The 21,335-nt window shown below is 40.0% G+C and overlaps 1 protein-coding gene across 5 annotated transcripts in view; it reads left to right on the forward strand.

Moving 5' to 3' along the window:
- The window catches only part of spag9b (sperm associated antigen 9b), a 41,614-nt gene that overhangs the window by 10,351 nt on the left and 9,928 nt on the right, over nt 1-21,335 (forward strand). For 2 of the 5 annotated variants that reach the window (XM_007561117.2, XM_007561109.2), the window contains exons 2-13: nt 2,450-2,570; nt 5,323-5,393; nt 6,147-6,244; nt 10,935-11,079; nt 14,190-14,577; nt 15,214-15,307; nt 16,269-16,393; nt 16,837-16,894; nt 17,648-17,800; nt 17,880-17,937; nt 18,019-18,149; nt 19,215-19,271. In XM_007561117.2, the coding sequence (XP_007561179.1) occupies nt 2,450-2,570; nt 5,323-5,393; nt 6,147-6,244; nt 10,935-11,079; nt 14,190-14,577; nt 15,214-15,307; nt 16,269-16,393; nt 16,837-16,894; nt 17,648-17,800; nt 17,880-17,937; nt 18,019-18,149; nt 19,215-19,271 (1,499 nt within the window). Of the gene's footprint in view, nt 1-2,449; nt 2,571-5,322; nt 5,394-6,146; nt 6,245-7,002; nt 7,839-10,934; nt 11,080-14,189; nt 14,578-15,213; nt 15,308-16,268; nt 16,394-16,836; nt 16,895-17,647; nt 17,801-17,879; nt 17,938-18,018; nt 18,150-19,214; nt 19,272-21,335 lie in introns of those variants that run through there. The other 3 variants (XM_016676117.1, XM_007561125.2, XM_016676121.1) reach the window with 3 other exon arrangements.

The following is a 21,335-nucleotide window of genomic DNA, read 5'->3' on the forward strand; positions in this document are numbered from 1 at the left end:
TGAATAATGTCAACTTTGTATTAAAAGTGTCATAATTTACCGAATGATGCTTTATGACAACAGTCATAAATATTCATGAAGGCTTATTGATGGTCATGACAGGTGTTATGTCAGTCTTATTCAACCCCCTTCAAATAAAGTGTTACCACCATATTTAATGCCTATGGTGTCACTATTGTATTTATATTTTCCTTGTTAAGTCATTGGTGTTTCTTCAAGCTAAGGCTGGACAATATGACTTAAAGAAATATGATTTTGTTTTTGTTTTTCAATCCAATATTCAATTTTCAGTTTTAATTATTCCCCCCCCCCACACACACACACACTTTTTTCGTCAAAGTCAGAATAAATATCTGTAAAACACTTTTGTCAGAAAGAGATGGTAGTTCTTGGGTAGGCTAACATCACTCTGAACTTTGGGGGGGGGGAAAAGTGAAAATGTTTTACTGATAAAATTGTGGCATGCATTTATTTCCAGCCCCTTTCACTCCGATACCCCTAAATAAAATCTATACATATTTATTAGAATGGTCTAACCAAAGTCCACAGCTAAATCCAATTAAGAAGCTGTTGTTACAGATGCTCTCCATGCAGTCTGGCTGAATTTCAGTGTCAATGGAACTACATTAATGTTAGTTGTTACAAAGTGACAAATTTTGATTTGGCGAGTGTGAATACTTTTGCATAAGGCTTTATGTCTGAAGTTTACACTTTAACTGTCTCTACAAAAACTCTTATAGGCCAAAAGTCAAACTTTTCAAGACTTCAAACTCCAAGTCACTCCACAGAAAATAGTTTGTGCCCCTTGGCAGAGTCATGTTTTCTAGACGTTTCCTAAAATAAGACAATTCACAAAGCACGTCCATGTGAAACCCCCGTGTGTGTGTGTGCGTGTGCGTGCGAGCGTGTGTGTGTGTTGGGCACATAAAGAAGGATCTGCTTTGTTATCTGATGCCCAGGTGATAACTGCTGACTCAGCACACAGACTGCAGGGCTTCTTGTCCACAGAGACCAGCCGCATCACAAGACTCCGTTTACAGGCGAAGCTACAGACACCTGACTCAGCTTATCAGATGATCCACCAATGCAAACTCACCAAGCAAGAGTCAGACTTAACCCGTATAACACCAGTTAAAAATGTCATTTCATCTCCTTTTTGCTCATCATTTCTGGATGTCTAAAAACCGGAGACTAATAATTGGCCACAAAAACAACAATGAAGAAAACCTACATTCTGTCAGTAAGTTCTCCTGCGAACAGAAAAGTTCAGAAGGTTCTCGACATTGTGGATTTGCAAACCTAAAATCAGTCATTTTGTAATGCTGTCATCAAAAAAAGAAGTTAATGTAAACCAGTAAAAGGAAAACTGAGTTTTATGTGTCGTAACATATAAAAAAATTATTTCACAATTCTGAAATTTGAATCTAATTTTAAGCGTGAAACACAATGGTTTAACAGGATTGCCGCAGAGCGTATTTGGATGGAGCACGTTCTTTTTTTAGTTTGGACGTGATCCACGTAAAAAAAACAACAAAAAAAACAAAAAACTTTTTTTTCCCCAAATAACCACACAACTGAACCCAAGGAGCATCTTTCTCTAAAGGTTGTGACCTAAATTAAGTTCATTTTTCTGTTTTAAAATGGGTGCCAATAAATATGTTGTTACACTGTGTAATTATATATTTTTGCTTAGTGGAAAGAATTGTGTGCCTTTTAAACCAATATTGCTGCTGTACCAAAAATGGAATCGAATATTTTTTTTTTTTAGAATTTGCTTCAAATTAGATTTAAGTGTGCATTCACACCAGCCCAGCTTAATATACTTTAGATGAACTCTTTGTTTGTCCAGAAAGTTCAGTTCATTGTGGGGAAGTGTGAACGCGCAATCAAAACTCTTATGTAGACCAACAAAGCAAACTCTGGTCCACCTAAAAACCTAAGGTCTCAGAAAAATCCTACAACTGCTAAAATTTCACGCTACTCCATTTTTGTCTCTATTTTGTGAAGAAAGACATTAGGAAGTTGTGCTCAGTGTCGTCTTCAGAGGGTTTTGTGTTGTTTCCTTTAGTAGTTCTTGGTTCAGCACCAGAGTTTGAGTTGTTTGACACAACGCAGTTTGAAAGGGAACCGCACCAGTTTTGGCCCCCAATCGAACAGAGTCTACTGGACTATCAGGACCATCACCCCGAGTATCATGACACAAACTAAACACAAACGTCACACATATTCCGATGTATCTTCAAAATATGAAGGTACTTTCAATATCCCTCAAAGCTGAGCTCACACCAGACCGTCAACTATGTGCGACACTTGTGCCTCTTCATGCCCTCCTCAACTAATCACCCAGTCTGCCACTGGAAGGTCAGAAGGTCACGTTACTCCTGTCAGTACCTCATTGTGTGTTGAAAAGCTAAATGTCTGCCTCTGCTGTGTTGTTTTTCTCCTGTAGAGATACATCACCTTAGAAGACTCTCAAGATGGAGAGAAAAAGGACCTCCAGAGTCGACTGGTAACTTCGGAGTCCCACGCGCGGCAGCTAGAGCTAAAGACAAAGAACTATGCAGATCAGAGTAAGTCCACTGCTTCTCTAACTGGTTTAGGCCACGCTGTCACAATACTTGTTCACCTAGCTCGTCTAAGCCCAGTGCAACCGAAGCATGTTCCCAGTCCACAGCAATCAAGTGGAGGTAAGCTTATCTGTGAAAGTACAAAGTTTTGTGGCCACTATCTGGTCTCTAGTTCTAGTAAAGCAGGGGGTTTCCAATGCTGGTCCTTGAAGTCTAGCATCCTGCAGGTTCTGTCCCAGAGTGCTGTTGCCAGGCGACCTGAAACGTTCATCAAGGTGCCATCACTATTTGGAAACGATTGGTTTCTGACTCCTTTTCACTTTTCCTTCCTAATGACAGCTTGACTCTTTAGACATTGGCTGCTTATCATATGACTGATTCTTACACAAGCACTGTTTATCAGTGTCTATTTTTGTGCTGTTTCTGAAGCAGAAAATTGCATAAGTTGAAGATAAAGGATGATGTAGTCATGAAAAAAAAAAACAAAAAAACCCAACCCTCATGATGCATGAACGCACCGTTGACGACGTTTGCTTGACCACATTTGGCTGGCACTGTTTTCGCTAAAGGGGAAATTTAGCTTTTCATTTCTTCTGATGTGATACTTCCTGTTTTTTTCCACTAAGATCTATTTAACTCTCTAGTTAAGGTTAGCATGTTGTGAGCAGATAAATGCACCACTTCTCTACCTTACATGGATTCATTTTAACTACTCTAAGCTGCTCTGTCTGTGTTGCTGAGCAGGGCCTGGCCTAAATACAGATTGACACAAACCTTGACAAACAGATTAAGTCAGACTGTTGTGCCTCTGATTCATCACCCAACACCTACTTGTTTACCTCAGGATACTCCTTGAAAAGGCTTGAGCAGCTGCTTCCACCGTCTGCTGTCATCTTTAACACCTACGATTAATCATTCAGCTAGAGATGTTGAGTCTTTGCTTTAATCATGGAAAAATACCAAGGTTGGAAGGGATGGAGGATTTTTGTCAGCATATGACTGACTAAACTGTGAACTGTTGCTAAAAGTCTTAATTTGAAGTGCAAAAGGAAGGAAGTAGTTGGTGAGTTTTTGCTTGAATATTAACAGAGTTGACTAAGCAGTAAAAATGCTGCTTGTCGTTTTCAACTCCACTACTCTGAAATTGTTTGTTGGGCAGCAAAAAAATATATAAAAAACAAATAAATCTGTTTTTAATGAGTCCGAACATCATTCAGTCATTTCTAGTTCAAAATCTAAAACATTTTGACTAATTAAATCTGAACTGGACAATTCTGTACTCAATAAGGAGAGGACTAGCAGCAGTTAGCAAACAGCTGGTGGAACCACACATCTGCTGAGTTAATTATACGAGCTACTTCTCAGTGCAACACTGGTAGGAATGATATTTAAGAGTTAATGGAGAAACGTTGTTGTGATGATGATCTGAAGGCAGAGTGTCGGAAGGAGCAGAAGCTTCTTAAAATGACTGAGGCCCAATTTCAAGGCATTAAATTTCTTTCAAGTCATTTTTTTTTGTATGCAGCATTTCTATAACAACTGAAAGCAACTTTTGATTGTGCTATAAAATGGAACTATATGTCTGGAAAATATATAATGGTGCCTCTGGTGGAACATTTGAAATATATCCAAAAAGATAATTTTTTTTAATCTTTTTGGATATATTTTAATTCAAGCAACATTTGAAAAAAAAAAAAAAAAAAAAAAAGGGGTGTTTTTTTATTTATTTATTTATTTTTATTTCCCCAAACAAAAATCCGCTAAATAAACGCCACTCTCCAGTTGGCTGTAATGTGTTAGCTGTCGCGCCTGCTTTGCATGTGGGGGCTTTTCTGGGGTCACTTTTTCTTGTTTTTCTACACACCTTTATATTTAGGATCAAAGTTGTTTTTTGTTTTTTTCTCAGCTCTGCTATCTTCCACCCACTTCCTCAAAACCAAGCAGAATTTCAGTTTCTAAAACTCCAGCTGATGCTTTCAGAACCAAACATCTGCTTTGTTCAACCTGAACTCCGCTCTGCTCAAGACGCTGCGAATCAGCCATAACGCATCCAGCGAGCTCTGATGTTCTCTTAGGACAGTGTTTTAGAAAAACTGCATCTGGATAATAATAATAATAATAATAATAAAAATAATAACTGTTCCCCATAAAATAAGCAAGATCACCAGAGGAATCTGTAAGCTTTCCACTGGCTGGAAGTAAGTCAGTTTTCTAAGATCTGTTTTTTGATCTACTTCTACTATTCATGAGTTTTTACTTATTTTTGTTGTTGTTGTTGTTGTTGTTATACATTGTGAGTTTTTCTTTTTATAATTAAAAAGAAGCAAAATAGGTTTGTGACTTATTTTGGAATTTTAAGATAAAAATCAAATTGAAATTCAAACTGTGACACCGGTGTCCTCAGCTGAGGGGTTTCCACAATAAAATTAAGAAGCTGTAAATGTAATTAAATCTGAATCTTGTGAAGGATGATGAAAGGACGTGATTTCTGCCAACAACTCTTAATCCATTCAGAAAACGCGCTGCTCTTGCTCTCATAACAAAGCTCAAGGACGTTTGTGGTCCGTTGTTGCCCCCTACTGGAAACGCGTTGCTATTACAGCGAATCGCACAATTGTCGCACTGAATCCTGTATGTAAAAAAACTACGGGCCTCACTGAGAACAAATAATAAAAATATTTATTTTTAATATCAATCTGGTTTATATGTACTATAATCAGTACGTATATATTCTTTTTTTGTCTTGTTCTCTTAGTAAGCAGATTTGAAGAGAGAGAAGCAGAGCTGAAGAGGGAGTACAATGCTCTTCATCAAAGACACACTGAGGTAAGACGACGTGGAAAAATGTCAACTTTTGTTTTCAAGGAGTTTTTACATTTTACCAACATGTTTCTTCTGACTTAAAGTAATAATGATTTAAATTGACAGAGCCTGAGTCCTGAATCTAATCTAATAATCTGTGGAGGAAGCGACAGATTACGCTGATTGTAAGAGCTGGAGCAATCAGATTTTATCGACAGTGCAATTTTAATACAGCCAAGGGTAACTCAAAATGCTTTATGACAATAATCCTCATTAAGGTACATTGTCTAATCAAGGAGAATGAACACTTTTGAAAGGTAATCCTTCTAGGTTCAAAATGATACTCTCAGTATAGAAGTAAAACATATTTCAGTCGTAATGAAATCGTTGTGTAAGATGTGTTGCAGAGGTTGTGGAGAAGGTGAGAATGAAATAAACATGAAGGCTCTGAACAGGACCAACGGTGCCGCCGAGCCTTTGATCTCTCTGTCAGTTCTCCATTACTTATAACCAGCAGGCGTCCGAGCCTCCAAAGCTCTCAGGTTTCAGCTGCCGGCTGCTGCTGATCTGAATAATGTTACAGAAAGATGAAAGCTGTCACCTTCACACTTCTAGTCCACATGTCTCATTTATTATTCAGTTCTTTATTTTTTTTTTACCAAAGCTCAAAGTAGCAGGAGATCGCTTACTGACGCATCCCCACGCTTATATTTTTTAAAGACACTTTGTTTCCGCCGGATTATCTTAAAGTAGCTAACTCCTGTTTGCTTTTTGCAGATGATCCACAGCTACATGGAGCACCTGGAGCGAGCTAAACACCAGCACCCGACGACACCGGCAGAGCCGTCAGATACAGGATCGTCAGCTAAGAGACGGTTAGACCTACTAACACTGTTAATTAACTTTCCTTTTACATGAACTGAACTCGTCTGTTGACTCTTTAGAAGAAACACATGGAGCGTGGCTGCAGTGAAGATGCATAAGGTTCTTCTAGTTTCATAGAAACATCTTGGTAACACTATATTTGACGTGGTGCGGACATGAAACTGTCATAAACGTGACATAACACACGTCATGAACATGAAAGAGTCGTCATGAATGATTGGGACTGTTGTCATAAAGTGTCTTTTGGTAAATAATGACACTTTTAATGCAAATAAGCATTACAAGTCACATTAAAAGTGTCAACTTAGCATTATTTAGTAAATAATTACATTTTTAAACTTGACTTGAGGAAAATAATGCAAAATTCAATTTTCAATAATAATTCAGATTTGCTTTAATTTATTTAGACATAATTTTACCAGGCAGCCCCTTGAGATGAAATCTTTTGTTTTTGAAAGAGACCTGGCCAAGCAGCACACTGGTGTTCAGTAGAGAAAGCAGTAATTAAAAGGCATAGACAATTAAAAAAAACAACAAACAAAATACTTAAATACAGAATAATTAAAAACTACCAAAATAAAAGTTAAGACTTCATAAAATAAAGTTAAAATGAATGATTTAACATCATTAATTAAAAATTATCCATACAATAAATCAAAATTGTTATAAGAAACTTTTCACAATAAATGATGAACGACATGTCTGTATGCACGATTTCTTCTTCAAAACTCGATTATTTCCTGACTATTTAGTTACCGTGTAACATGCAATTTTTGTTGCTGCTAAAAATGCATAAGCTTAAAAGAAGTTCCCTTTAAAACAGCCTCACACAGACGCAAACTTTCCCCTTCCGGCTGCCTGGTCTGAAGCCAATCGGCTGCAGGCAGAGCAGAGACATATGGATCAAGCTGCCTCAGCATCCTACAACCAGAGGGAGCGATGGAGAGAGAGAGAGAGACCCAGAGGGAGGGGTGCTGGGTGCCATGACGGTGAGGAGTGGGGAGCGTGTCAGAGCGCTCTAGACCGCACCGCAGCAGCCGCGTTGCATCTCAGCACATGATAGGAAGAGTAAAGCAGGGAACTAGCTGCCAGAAGAGTAAAGTGGAGGAAAGCCGCTGCTGGTCCCAGCCTCGCCTGGCTCTCTGCGGATGATTCGCTGCTGCTGCTGCTGCTCCAGTCCATCAGGATTACTGCTGACACATTGTTGATCTGTTCCAACTGACTGCCTCGGCTCTGGGCTGCAGCATCCAAAGCTGTGGATTGACTCCCAGCCAGAGCGGGGTGGTGGGGGGGTGCGCCGTCTCTTGGAGCTGCCGTAGACGTAGCTCCACCGGGGGAAACGTCAGAGCGCTTCAGGGACCCCTCGCCACCTTGCTTACCAACCGTCCCCTCCCACCTTTGGGTCCTGGGGGCCATGAGCCCTGGGTGCATGCTGCTGTTTGTTTTCGGCTTCGTCGGAGGAGCGGTGGTCATCAACTCCGCTGTGCTGGTCTCTTTGTCAGTCCTGCTGCTGGTTCACTACTCGGTCTCTACCGGAGGCTTACCTGCCCTGCCCTGGTCGCCTTCCCTACCCAGACCAAGCAGGTACAACCTCTGCAACTCATCGTGCGAAAGTGGCGTGCAGTTGTTTATGTTCCTCACTCTCCTGGTAGTCACAGTGACGTGGTAGCCGTGCCGTCGCTTCATTCCAGCCATGTGGGTGAGGCATCAGCAGACGGTGTGAGACGGCATAGTGAAAGTAGGTCAAGAGAGATGGGGTACAAATTTCACCAGTTATTTCTCAATATCAAACAGATCTTTTACTAAATATCTCTTTGAGGTAAAAATGGGCCCCAGTGATGAGTTCAGAAGGCAGCGGCGGTGTTTGTCACCGTCAGTGGCTCTGGTGTGAACTGTTTGAACTCAACATGGCAGTGTGTTCATTGTTTCAGGCTCCTGCTTGTCATCACTGCATGGCTTCCCTGGTGGTGTATTCCCCATGGCAGCCGTTGCTCTTCCCACTCGGTGTGTAGAGTTTCCCTCCATCTATAAACCAGAGTGCCTCGTAAACGTTTTCAGACTTCTGGGACGGTTTCATCATAGTATCTCAAACTTGAATGTCTTTTGCACATTCTTCTTAGCAGTTAGCTGTGAGCATATTTTGGGTCGTTCTCCTGCTGAAACATATTTTGCCGCCTCTAATTCTCACAAAAATCTCATATTGCAAGATTTTTATGTTGATTTTGATCTGTATTTTCCCCTTCTGACAATCTTAATCTCTTAAGTTAATCTTGAGATATATTTCTGCTGGGTGTGGTGTGTGTAGAGTGACCTGATCCTCTTGGAAGGATACTGGGACCGCTACGATCTAAAATCAGAGACATTCAACATGTTGATGTCTCTGATTTGGTTTGATATCGCAATTATCCTGAGGACAAACGAGAACACAGCCTGTTTGTGACGTTTAGAAAGCAAGGCGACAGGAAAGTGGAGGGTTAATTTAAAATACAGAAGCCAAAACAACTGAAAGTCCAGTGGACGTTGTTAGACGTCTGTCCAAAAACTCTCACTATTGCTTCTTCCCAGTCGGCCATATTTGTTTACTCCAAACTCGCATTTGGTCTTGGTCTCGAGAGGTTTAGAGAGATTTCCCAGGTGAGATCTGAATGTTGGTGAGAGAAGTGTGTGGTGTGTTGTGCTATATGTGCTGTAATCATTTTCAAGTACATAAAGTTTTGTATGCAAGAGTTCAGTTTTGCTTTTCCAGAATTAGTTCTCCCACTTGTTTCTTGTCCTTCCTATACGACTTGTGTCAAAACTACCAATGAATCTTTTTATGGCAGCTTCTCACCACTCTTCTGTTACGGCCAGATTGTTTCACTACAGATTCACCTGTTGGCCCTCTAGAGTTACAGAGGGCCTCTTGGCTGCTTCCCTCATTAAAGGGCTCTTCAGGTTCAGGCTGATTTGCCAATGTCGGCTGTCATCGTTGCAGTTTGGTGACAAAAACCACATTATTTTGTTCTCAGCCTCATGTTGTTCATCGCTTCTTGTCTCAACCTGCCTTGTGAACCTCTCACCTGATCTGTATGCCAAACTATTTTATAGTTGGTCAGAATTTTATCCTTCTCCTTCCACTTCAAAGTGAGGAGGCTCTATGCTTGTAGATCTTGATATGATTTAGTTTCAGAGATTAGAGTTGTCAAATTAGCATCTCCCAAATGTAAACTGCTTCTCTATGATCTCTACGATTGTTTGGCTGCGATTCCCAGCTTTACTTTTCTTCCCACCACATCAGCCTCAAGGGAAGCATTACTGCATCACAGGATTTTTTTTTCATTCATTTCGTTATGCAGCTTTGATTCCACTATGCTGAGAAGATGGACACTCTCTAATGCGCGTTTAATTTAGCAGATTAAATGATCCGTTATGAGAGTGACCTGAGGCTTTGTTGATTACTATAGCTCCGTTTTTTTAACTGCTGTCACCTTTTCTGCAGCATCGACTCAACAGCATGTCCTGTTCACCATCCTCTGCGCTGACTGCTCACCATAAATCAGATGTTCTCGCACCACACTGAGAAGTCCCGTTCATTTTTACTCGTTTATTACACTTCTTAATCTGTCAGACTTTACAAAGTCGCAAAGTTGACGACATTGGGTTGGCTGCTGTTAACCACGCACATGCAGACGAGTCCATCAGTCAGTCATCTTTCATGGCGGAGCAAAAGGAATAGAACTGAGATCATTTTAGTTATTGATTACTTGATTAACTACCGATTAATCAATTATTCTGATGATTAATCGGATAAAAAAAATTGGCACCTTCTTGCAGATATTTCATTTGTCTTTTTTATACAATATTAGAAAGACGTTAAAAGGGCAAATGAATAATTCAATTCATTTTTAGACAAAAAAAGAGCTTTCCTTTAGTAAACGCTTAATCATTTGCAGCAAAGGATGCATCTACAACTATAAACATGTTTTTAATATTAACATTTGAAAAGTTCAGCCCTTTCTATTTAACTCAACATTAATACAATGTAGGGCTAATCTGTTGTTTTTTTTTGTAATAACTAATTAATAATCAGATAGCAGAAGGTGCTTAATATGAGATTTTCTTTGCAGAATGTAAGAGTTTTGAGTAGAACATATTTACAGACTTTTTTTTTTATCTTTAATTCAAAATGAATATATTTGCGGTAGTTTTGGCTTAATTACAGCTCTGGGTGTGGTGTTCCTTCAGGAAATGGCCTTTTTTTTAAATAAATCAAGTTAAGTAATCGATGACGAAATTAGTTGACAATTGCTTCAATAATCGATTCATCACGAATAATCCAATTAATCGTTTCATCCCTAAAAAGGAGACAGTTGTGGATTTTCAGATCTTTTGTGGAGGTCGATGAGATCAGTGGATAAGATCAGTTTCACACGTAGCTATCACCCGATGTCCCAAAATGAAAGAAATCTGGACTGATTTAACAGTGATTTAACTCTGAATGATTGGTTGTGTCGGAGAGTCACAGAGATAAATATGAGAGTTTCTGTGTGACGGATCAGATTATACTTCATCCAGTTTTCTGTGGGTTGGTGAAACTTTTAGACGTTGTTTTTCTTCCAGCTAGAGCGACGGAGCTTGATCACTGGAAGTCACTGAGTGTAACGTGTTGAGCTCCAACCAACCGTTTCCCTTTGTCTGTAGGAAAGAGCGCCCCATCTCCATGGTTTTCCAACTTCCCGTGCCCGATGGCATGACCCCTGAATTCCAGCGGGACCCTGTCGATACCCCATCTGAACCATGGAGATTCAACAACCTCAGCCACCCGCAGTGCAACACCAGCATCCAGGTACGGCCCATGATTAAACTCCCGATTAAACTCGCAAACTTCTCCCCCGTTTCAGTCAGGTGTACACCATGAGCTTCCCATGAACCCAAAGCGGTGACATCACCGCTTTGGGTTTGGGTTCAGGAACCAAATGGAAACATCCTCTGCCAGTAAACTCTGAAGGACTACATTTCTATTCAGAGAGAATGGATTGTTCAGTGTGTCTTGAATTTTTAGCAGCTTGTGTGTGTTTGTGTGTGACGGGGATGGCTTGGCGCCCAGGAAGAAGGGAAGTGGTACCATTCTGGGGCCTGCCTTAGCCCTCCTGGGAGGGCGGAGGAGACACAGTCTCTTTCACATCGTTGCCGTTGAGGATCATACTTCCAGCAAGGCTCCGTCATGAATATTAATGAGCCTTACAGGCCTCCGTTTGTGTTTTACACTACCTCTGGTTCAATGGAAATGATTGGAGTTGGTAGAGTGGGATGACTCTTAGTAACCTCTAAACTTTCCTTGTTCTTCAGCCTTTAAAAATTCTCCGTATTGACAAGTTTTAGTCTCCTTAGCGCCTTTTTATCCATTTTTAAAGACTTGACACCATTTCCCTCACCGTGTTTGGTGTGATATAAAAGTATTTTACCCTTTGAATTTTATTCTCTTGTTGTTTCATGTTGTAGACGCACAACATAAACATATTGAAATAGCTGCTGAAGTCTTACGTAGAGCAGACTTTTAATTAGACAAGGGCTTTCTATTTGTTGATATTGATGTGTTTGTGTGCTTATTATTATTATTATTCCTTGTTGTAAAGCACTTTCTAATTCAATTATCTGTGAACAGTGCTGTAAAAATACATTTTAGTTACTTTTTTTGTAATGAGAGTAACACAAAGTAGAGCCAAACTGTGAAGATGAAGGAAAATAATCCGCAGTAAGTGAGCTGAGCATTTATCGTCAGCCCTTTTACTATTGTACCTCTATGTAAAATCTAATGCCTGTGTAATTTAAGAGAGGTTTGTGGTTTGTTAGAGTGAGTTAGTGAACAAACTGACCAAGGAAGATGGAGACCTTTTTGGCCTCCATCGCCCAAAGTTAAACATGGTGATGGCAGCATCATGCAGTAAGGAAGCTCATCAAACCTGATGGCAGGATGAATGCAGTAAAACACGGAGATATTCTCTACAGATAAAAACTGCTTTGATTTGACTTATTAAAATAATAATTAATCACACTTTTGTTCTCTTGAAAGTGTGGGCCTTCAGTTTTACACGTGTGCTATAAGGAATAACAAGAAATCTTTTCAACAACCAACAGGTATTTTCCTGTTTTCTTTTAGTTTTAAGACTTTGAGTAGCTTCTGACAATTTTTTGTGCCACTTTTCCACAAAGTAATGGTGTTTGATTTAACATGTTTATTCTGTGTTCTTTATTCTGAAAGTATGAACTTTTCACGTCTTTAAAATGTAGCTACTACGCTACAAACAGCTACTTCTTTTAGCTCTTTGTTTTTTTTTAGGTCTTTCTGTTCTTCTTTTCTCCACTTATTACTAAACTACACACAATCAGGACCGTTTTAAAGGATTATATGAAGGTCTGAAGTGGAAAAAAAATGAAATTAGGAATTTTCTGGACTTTTCTATCCTTCTGCGTATTTTGTTGGATGTTTTGGGTAGAGCCGCTTTAGACAGAGGCCCACTTCACCCTAATTGGCCTCTTAGTGCTGCCATGGCAACAACACGGTGACGCCGGCATGTAATGTTCGAGGTTGTTCTTCTTGGAGAGAGTGTGGAAAAGGTAGGAAGAGCAAACGATGAGAAATGAGGAACAATTGAAAAGGAAAAAAAAGTCCTCTAGAATTGACCTGGTCGGTGTGTGAGAAATCTTTAAATAGTGTCTGCTTGTATTGCAACATCTGTTGTTTTCAAGGTGACAGGGATCCGAACAAATCCTTAGTTATTGTCCCCATTGATTATTTTCCATGTGCTCTGAGCTATTTATAGGAGGATCAACAGGAAGAGAACAATGCAGGGTTGGAGTATCAGGATGGCGCAGAGTTAAAGTGGTTCAGCTTTTGTTTACACACTCACCAAGTAGGTCACACACTAAGGAAGAGGAACGGTATTACAATCTCATAGTTAAAAACAAATGGTAGTGTCAGCTTAGTAACTTGGCCACTTAAAATTTGAATCTTGCAGAAACTGAATAACATTTATCAGTAAGCCATTGTGGAACCTGAGCTGTAAAAACATCTTTTTAGTTAATATTCTTTAGTTTTACATTATTATAGTTCTTCTTAACTCTCATAACAGGTTGATTACCCATAAAGCTACTCGGGTTGAGTTTTTTTCTCCCCCCTCTGATAATCTGTACAGTAACCGATTTTAATCTTCTTCAGTTTGAAGAGATTTTTTCCCAAGTGAGAGATGTTGGAGGAATATCACCAGGGAATTTCCTCAACCAGGTAGACCTTCACGGAGGGATCTGAGTGACGGCATCCGTAACACTAACCATTTCCTTGGCTGTATTTTCTGCAGAATTGGTTGTGTAAATATAAATAGTGATGCTAACACTTTAGAGCAGTTAGAAGTGCATGATGTCCACCGGCTACGTTTGGAGTTTCAGCTGAAAATTGTGGAATAATACACAAAATAAAAAATAATAATAATAATAATATCTGTACAGTCGATAGTGTTTGTGTCAGTAGCTTTGGTTTATTGCTGTGGGTTGTTTGAGTAAAGTTCTGTCGCATCTGTTTTGAGCCCCAGACGTAGAGAAACATCTACCGTTATGCTTGTTTTCTAGGTATTGATATTGCACGTTGTGTAATTTACTTGCCTAAAGTTTTCATGTCTGGTGGGACGTGCAAAGTCCAATCACATCAGCAACATTTCTGAAAATCTCTGATTCTTCTGGGCAAAAATAATTGTTTGGTTTTGCTTGTTCTTTAAATTTGCTGCGGTTCACCAGACTTGACAACGTTTTGCTGCTTTCAGAGTTTGGTTTTGTCGACACTAGTTTATTTGGTCACAGCTCATTTGGGTCTAATTTGCCCTTCACGTACCGCACATTTATAGCTATAAATGTAGAAAATTCCTTCTGTCTCTCATCCACCTTCCTTCCCCTCCCTGTCAGGACGAGTTGGCCAATGCAAACCGTGGAAACTCCAAGACCAGCACAGCAGCCAACCAGGGAAACGCCTCCAAGCCTTTAGCCGCGGCGTCCTTAAACAATGGATCGTCCAAAGCCAGCACTCCCGCGTCGTCTCAGGGCGGTTCTGTCACGCTGCTGTCTCCTCACGAAGTGGCCAATGGCAAACACGCGCTCACCTCTTCTTCGCCTCTGTCTGCGACTTCTTCTGATGTTGCCATGGAGTCCGTGGAGCAGGAACCTTCGGGAGGACTCAACAGGAAAAGCGGAAAACCTGAAAACGGAGAGAACAAGGAAACGTCGAGGGAAGAACAGAAGGGCCGGCGTGGAGACGACGTCCAGAAGTCTGCCTCTGCGCCCGTCACAAGTGAAGGTGGCTGTCGCAGTTTCTGTCACAACTACACTGTACCAGTGTAGTTAGTTTCATTCACACTATAACTACGACCAATTAAATTGGGGTCTATATTTTGACTTGACCATGTATCACATGAGAAAACTTTGATGAAACCTTCCATAGTACCTCTGACTTTGGGTTTATGGTTGCTGTCCTGGTTGAAAAGTGAACCTCCACTCTGATGTCTTTCATGTTTGTTTTTTAATCATTGGTATCCACACCGTTCTCCCTGAGCTTTCTGATTTTTGTCTAGAAGATGCATGTCAGTTTTGAAGCAGAAATCCAGGAATTGGTCAAATATATTATTGGAAAGCAGAATTTTAATGCATTAATGCATGACACTAAGCCAGCCGTAAACACATCCACAGTCATTAAGAATCAGTTTATTCACAGATTAAATTACAGACAGGTGGACTGAAAACTCCCACTGTGGGGCCAAGAAATGGTCGTGAATGTGGAAGAAAAACAAAAAAATCAGTGTTTTACTTTGATTTGAGCAGAATGTCTTGGTTTCTCCCTGTGTTTGAAACATTGACACAAACTAATTAAATAAAGTGGTCAGTCTCCTGAAGGCTGCAGCTGAACTCTGTTGTTTTTTTGTTTTTTTTTCCCCAGATGGAGAAGAGAGCCCAGAGAAGTCTGAGGTGCAGGCTATCATAGAGTCCACTCCTGAGCTGGACATGGACTTTGACGGCTGCCAAGGGACAAGGTACATATTTAGGATTACTGCTACCTTTCCCTTTAATGCTGTATCCCTTTGTAGCTTTTATAAAAGATATGTTTTATTTGTCAAAACTGTGACTATGTCATGTACACGAGGATGATTGACAGCGCTAAGACCCTCCCCCTGGCTCTGATTGGTTGTTTCTGACCGGGAGCTGTGGGTTTCTTGAGACGGTAATAATAGCACTAGGAGGAGCTCCGTTATTTATCCACAGATTATCTGTCATACTGCATTATCACAACATAGTGACAGTTTGGACAAATGTGTAAATAAACAATTTTGTAAAAGTTACATACTGTCATAAGGTGGTGGTAGTGGTGAGGAGAGACGCAGAGAACCCGGGTTATGAAGAAAATGATGAATTTATTGATGAAACGCTCGACAGTTCAGTTCAGGCGGCACGGCAGAAAACTAAGCAACAGCTTGATACCGGTAGCAACTGAAACTAAAGACTGACATATATGAGCTAACGCCGTCACAGGACTATACAGTTCTACTGTGACGACTGAGACAAAACTGACAACTGACATTAGACGAGGATCCGACAAAGAACACAGACAACAGGTGAGACTAAATACACACGGGGTAATCAGAGAATGAGAGACACCTGGGAAACAATCAACGCGGAGGACAGGACAGAGACTCACAGGGAAACAGAATCACACAGAAAAACTAAACACAGAAACACGGATCATAACACATACTGCAGCTTTAATGACTAATTTATAAAATCAATAAGTTGACCTCCAAGCAGTGAGAATAGTGAGGAGTAAAACTGAAGCTCGTAAAAATACACTAAGAAAACTAAGATGAAAACACATACTGCAGTGGTGGAAATGGGTGATAATTATTGCACACAGCTGTGTGTTCCTCCAATCTGTTGAGATTTTAACACCAGCGAGTTATGAGTTTTGTTTCATATATCCACGATGTGATTTTTGTCCAGCACGCCGACCAAAGGTGGCATCGAGAATCCAGCCTTCGGCCGCAACAACGACTCTCTGTTCGACGAGCTGGCGTCTGCAGGAAACGACATGATCGGCGACGTGGACGAGGGAGCCAACCTGCTGGGTAAAAACACCCGGCTCTCGTTTTCTCTCTCTCTCGTTACATTTCGGCTTTTGCTTTCACAAACACAGTTTTCCTCGACTCGACCTCTGAACTGTCTTTTGCTTTGGCTTGCGGCGTTAAACGTCCTCAGATGAGTTCTCTGGTGTGTATCAGAGATTTCCCTCCTTGTTGTCTTTACTGGTCGTCTCTCGCTGTTGTAGCTGATTGTATATTTGTGGTGTTTTCATGTTGGAGGTAGTGATACTCTAGAATAGAAATGTTTAAAAGGGACGTATTTATGAATAAACCTTTCTCATCGTCCTTTTCTTATGTCGCGGTCAGTCTTCAACCTTTTAGGTAAGATTGAAAATGCGTAGGTGGATAGAGTAGGCAGAGACAAACACACTGGTTAGAAGTGGTAAATGATAACATGCTGCCTTATTAACCCAGACGTTCATTTCCAGGTATGGGTCGGGAGGTCGAACATCTAATCCATGAGAACACCCAGCTGCTGGAGACCAAGTTAGTGCTCATTACTTAAACCACGTGTGTCAAACTCGAGGCCCGTGAGCCAAACCCGGCCCGCCATAGCTTTTTATGTGGCCCTCTAGATTCTAGACTAAACACCAAGTGTGCTTAAATATTATGTTAACAATCAGATCAATGCAGTTTTTATCTATTTACTGCCAGATTATATCAATCAGTCCCTCCAGTTTGAGAATAATTGTGGAAATTTATGCAAAATCAACAAATCTCTGCACTTTTTTGTGCTACTATATAATTGGGAGTTGACCTCCCAATTATATATTAGCATAATATATATAACGCTAATAAATATAGCATATATATTACGCTAATATAATATTAGCGTAATATATTATTATGCTAAAAACAATTGTTTTTGAACAATTGTTCTCAAAAATTGTCAAAAACTTTCTTGTAACTAAACAGCTGCCTCAACCTTAATTGATGTCAGATTATATAGTCCATGATCTATATAATAAGTTGCATTTACCATCATAAATAAGCGCAAATATTTCCAAATTAACTCCACAAACACTTTGATGTTTATTGCAAAAAAATCACAAAAAGAATCACAAAATCCTGGAGGGACTGAAAAGATGTTCAGCTACATTATTTAATTTTAAGAATTTATTGGTGTTTTAAAGGTTTCAGTACATGCTAGTGCAACCGGCCCTTCAAGAGCATTCACCGCTGACTTAAACTTTTTTGAAGCGCTTCGTGTTGAACGTAGCTTAATGGATGTGTTTCCAGAAACGCTCTGAATGTGGTGAAAAACGACCTCATTGCTCAACTGGACGACTTGTCCTGTGAGAAGGAGGTTCTGCGAGGCGAGCTGGAGGCCGTCGCTCAGGCGAAGACCAAACTGGAGGAGAAAAACAAGGAGTTAGAAGAGGAGCTGAGGAAGTATGTTCGCTCAGAGGTTTTAAAATGTCCTCGGTTGCTAATTAACGTGTAATTAACTCCGATGGATCCCGCGTTGCAGAGTTAAAGCCGAGCTGGATGAGGCCAAACAGAAGGTCAAGAATGAAAACGAGGACGACGTAAGCATCTGTCCATCAAAAATCACGGAACGCGTTGAAGCGCGTGCGTCGTTTTGCCTCATGGTTACGTTGTGCCTGCAGAGCGACGTGCCCACAGCCCAGAGGAAACGTTTCACCAGAGTGGAGATGGCCAGAGTCCTGATGGAGAGGAACCAGTATAAAGAGAGGCTGATGGAGCTGCAGGAAGCTGTCAGATGGACAGAGATGATCCGGTAAGATCATCACAAGCCCTAAAAACGGGTTCATTACATGTGCTAACCATTGAGAACCATAAACTTCAATAGAGGTTTTTTTTTTCCATGGTACTTTGTGAAGTGGAAAGAGAAAGATGAATGGCTGCAAAAAATTATGGAATCTGAAACGTTTCCTTTGCTCACCCAAGTTAACATTTTTGCTACAGTTAAAAACTGCAAGTCTTTTGGGGTAAATCTCCACCAGTATTGAATTCTGTACAGGGTCTCTTTAAATGAATCTGTCTCAAATGAAGGCCTTAAAAAGTCTTTATTAAAATAATGTTGACCTTAACCCTTCCAGACTGAAAGGAGCGCTGGCGATCCAGCCAAATTCGCAGAACTGTAAATCCACCAAATGTTGCGCTGTCTGGAAAATTACAACAGTTTCTGAAAGGGGAGACGTTGCGCTTCCTAGCCAATATCAGGTTATTACGGTAATTGCACTCCTGCCATAGCAGGGAGTGAAAGTTTTAATACATGGTAAATTGCAAAAATAACTCGCTAGATATTGAAAGTTCCAGTTGTTATGGATAAATGAACAAATATATTTACTCACAGGACATTTAAAAAACTGCATACAATTAAAATCTGCAAAAATATCCAGGTGAAGATTTGAAATGTAGGCTATAAATTTATTTATATATATATACATTTAATACAGGTCTTAAATGTTGTTGTGGAAGTACTATTTATTTAATCTAATATATTTATAGCTTTTTTTCCTCATGGGATTTTTCTGTCAAGCTAAAGTTCTGTGACGTCAGATGGTTCAGGCTACCAATAACTGGCTGCTAATATAGCCTTGCTAGCTAGTTAGCTGAAATAAAATAATAATAATTTAAAATAAAATACACTAAATTTGATGGTTTTACCGTGAGGAAATGTGGAACCGCTGAATTGTGATGAATACTTTTCCAAGGCACAGTGCGGAGAGAAACCGAAGGAGGTTCCCTGTAGTGCAGTAGAGACTTTAAGTAGAAATCCAGGTGCCGTCTTTGTAATAGAAACAGCTTCAGACTTTTACTTATTTTTTTTTCCTTTCAGCGCTTCGAAGGAGAACCCCGCTCTTCCAGAGAAGAAGAAATCCAGCCTCTGGCAGTTGTAAGCTCCTCTTTTTATCCACCTGAAACGTTACCAGCCGTGTGATCCATATGTCATTTTGACCTTTCTTTTGCATTTTCTCTGGGTGTTTCCTCCAGGATGTAGGTAAATCTCAGGTGGCTTGTGATATTCACGTTCTAATAACAAACTCTTAACAGAGGAGAGCAAACCAGGAAGTGTTGCGCGCGATGCTAACCCTCCGATTTTTGGCAATGCTCTCCTTTGTTAAGTTTTCTAAGGAAACAGTTTGGTTTGGTTTGATGATGGTTGTTTTTTTGGGGGCAACATCTGACAAATGTACCGTCTCCACCCTGTTCCTGTGTGTCTCTTTATATTCTGCCTGATGTTGTGATGTCTCTGTGCAGGAGGTGTGTTGGGACGAGGGTTGTTCAGATTTAGTGGGAATAGACGTAATAAACAGAAGTTTCTTGTGTTTCTTGCTGCAAAAAGCTTGGCGGTAAACCAGGGGTTCCTCATAGAAAATGCTGAATACTTGACGCATTCGGTGTGGAGTCAATGGGAGCCGAGTAGAGATGCACCGATCAGAATTCGGTCCAAATTCACTGAAAATCAGTCCGATTTAATCCAGGGATCTGGAGTAACTTAGGTACTGATTATTTTGATGATTAATAGGATAAAAAAATCGGCTGATTGCGTGATTGATAAAAAACAAAAAGGCACATTCTGCAGAGTTTATTCAAGCCCTTGTGATATAATGTTAGAAATATACTAAAAGATGCAATTAAAAATAGTTCAGTTCCTTTTTAAAATAAGAAAATTAACATTTTATTACCTAAAATGCATTAATAGCATTTCTTTAGTTGTCACTTGTTTTAAAGGATGCATCTCCATAGGGTAGCACATGTTCATAGGCTGGGTTTTTAAGTCTTAAATCAAATGTACATATCTTTTTGTACAACTTTGGCTTAATTACAGATCTTAATGTCTTGCTCTCTCAGCAAATGACTTTCTTTGAGTCTGCATATTCCAGCTAACAATAAATTGTTCACTAAATTATTTGAAGATTATTTCAATTCATGGTTATGAATTTTGATTCATAACCATGAATCAAAATTAAATGGTGATTTTATTATTTTAAAAGAAAGACAAAAAGATGACAGAGTCGACATTTTAAACTAGCTTACCATCTTTTACTGATTAGGAAAATTAGTATAATTAAAGTATCAGTTTCTGTGTGTGTTCTCTAGAGTCGGGGTGTGAAGCTCATTTTCAATCAGGCCGGATCAGGATCATGAATGTCCTCAAAGGCCCGGTTGTGGCAGAATGTGTTGATAAAACGACCCGTTAACAAACTTAAAAATTTCTCCTTATTCAGTCAATACTTCTTAAAATGTAACAACTTTTAGCATATTTTCACACTGATGTAATTTGCTACTTTACAAATGAAAACTGATTTGATTTGACTGAGGAAATAATACTTAAGCACACAATTGTCATCTTAAAGTTCAGTTCATGTGGTCCTCTGTTGTAGAGGGCCACATAGATAGTTATGGCGGGCTGGATTTGGCCCGCGGGCCTTCAGTTTGACACCTGTGCTCTAGAGAATCCAGTATGTTTTGTGACAGACGGTGGTTTGGAAGCTCAAAAATTATAAAACACAACAAATCGGCTGCACTCCGCTCATTCTTCCTGTTATCTACTAAAGCTTTGCTCTCTCTCGCCTTTCGCAGTCTGAATTACCCGCAGACATGTTTTGTCGTGCTGTGGAAAATAGGTTCTTAATTTTTTTTCTAAATTCATTTAACCAACCTAAAGATACCTCAAATGGTTAGCTTAGTCCTCTTCCTGCAGTAACGCCATCCACACCGAAGAGTGTTGTGCTTAGAACGGTGCTGATCAGATTCTTGAGTTTACAACCTGCTCGCCTCAGATCAAGCCGTAAATCCTTTTTATTTTATCCGATTACCAGCCGATTTCTGGGTGCATCTCTGAAACGGGGGTGTTTTCTGGACAGGCGTGTTCTGCTCAGTGTCGTTTACTAACTTCCTGGTGTTTGCTCGTTAATAACCCGCAATCCCTGCTCCCTGAAAGGACTGGCGTGTC

Source organism: Poecilia formosa, unplaced genomic scaffold (genome assembly GCF_000485575.1).
Source record: "Poecilia formosa unplaced genomic scaffold, Poecilia_formosa-5.1.2 Scaffold4, whole genome shotgun sequence".
Classification (NCBI taxonomy): domain Eukaryota; kingdom Metazoa; phylum Chordata; class Actinopteri; order Cyprinodontiformes; family Poeciliidae; genus Poecilia; species Poecilia formosa.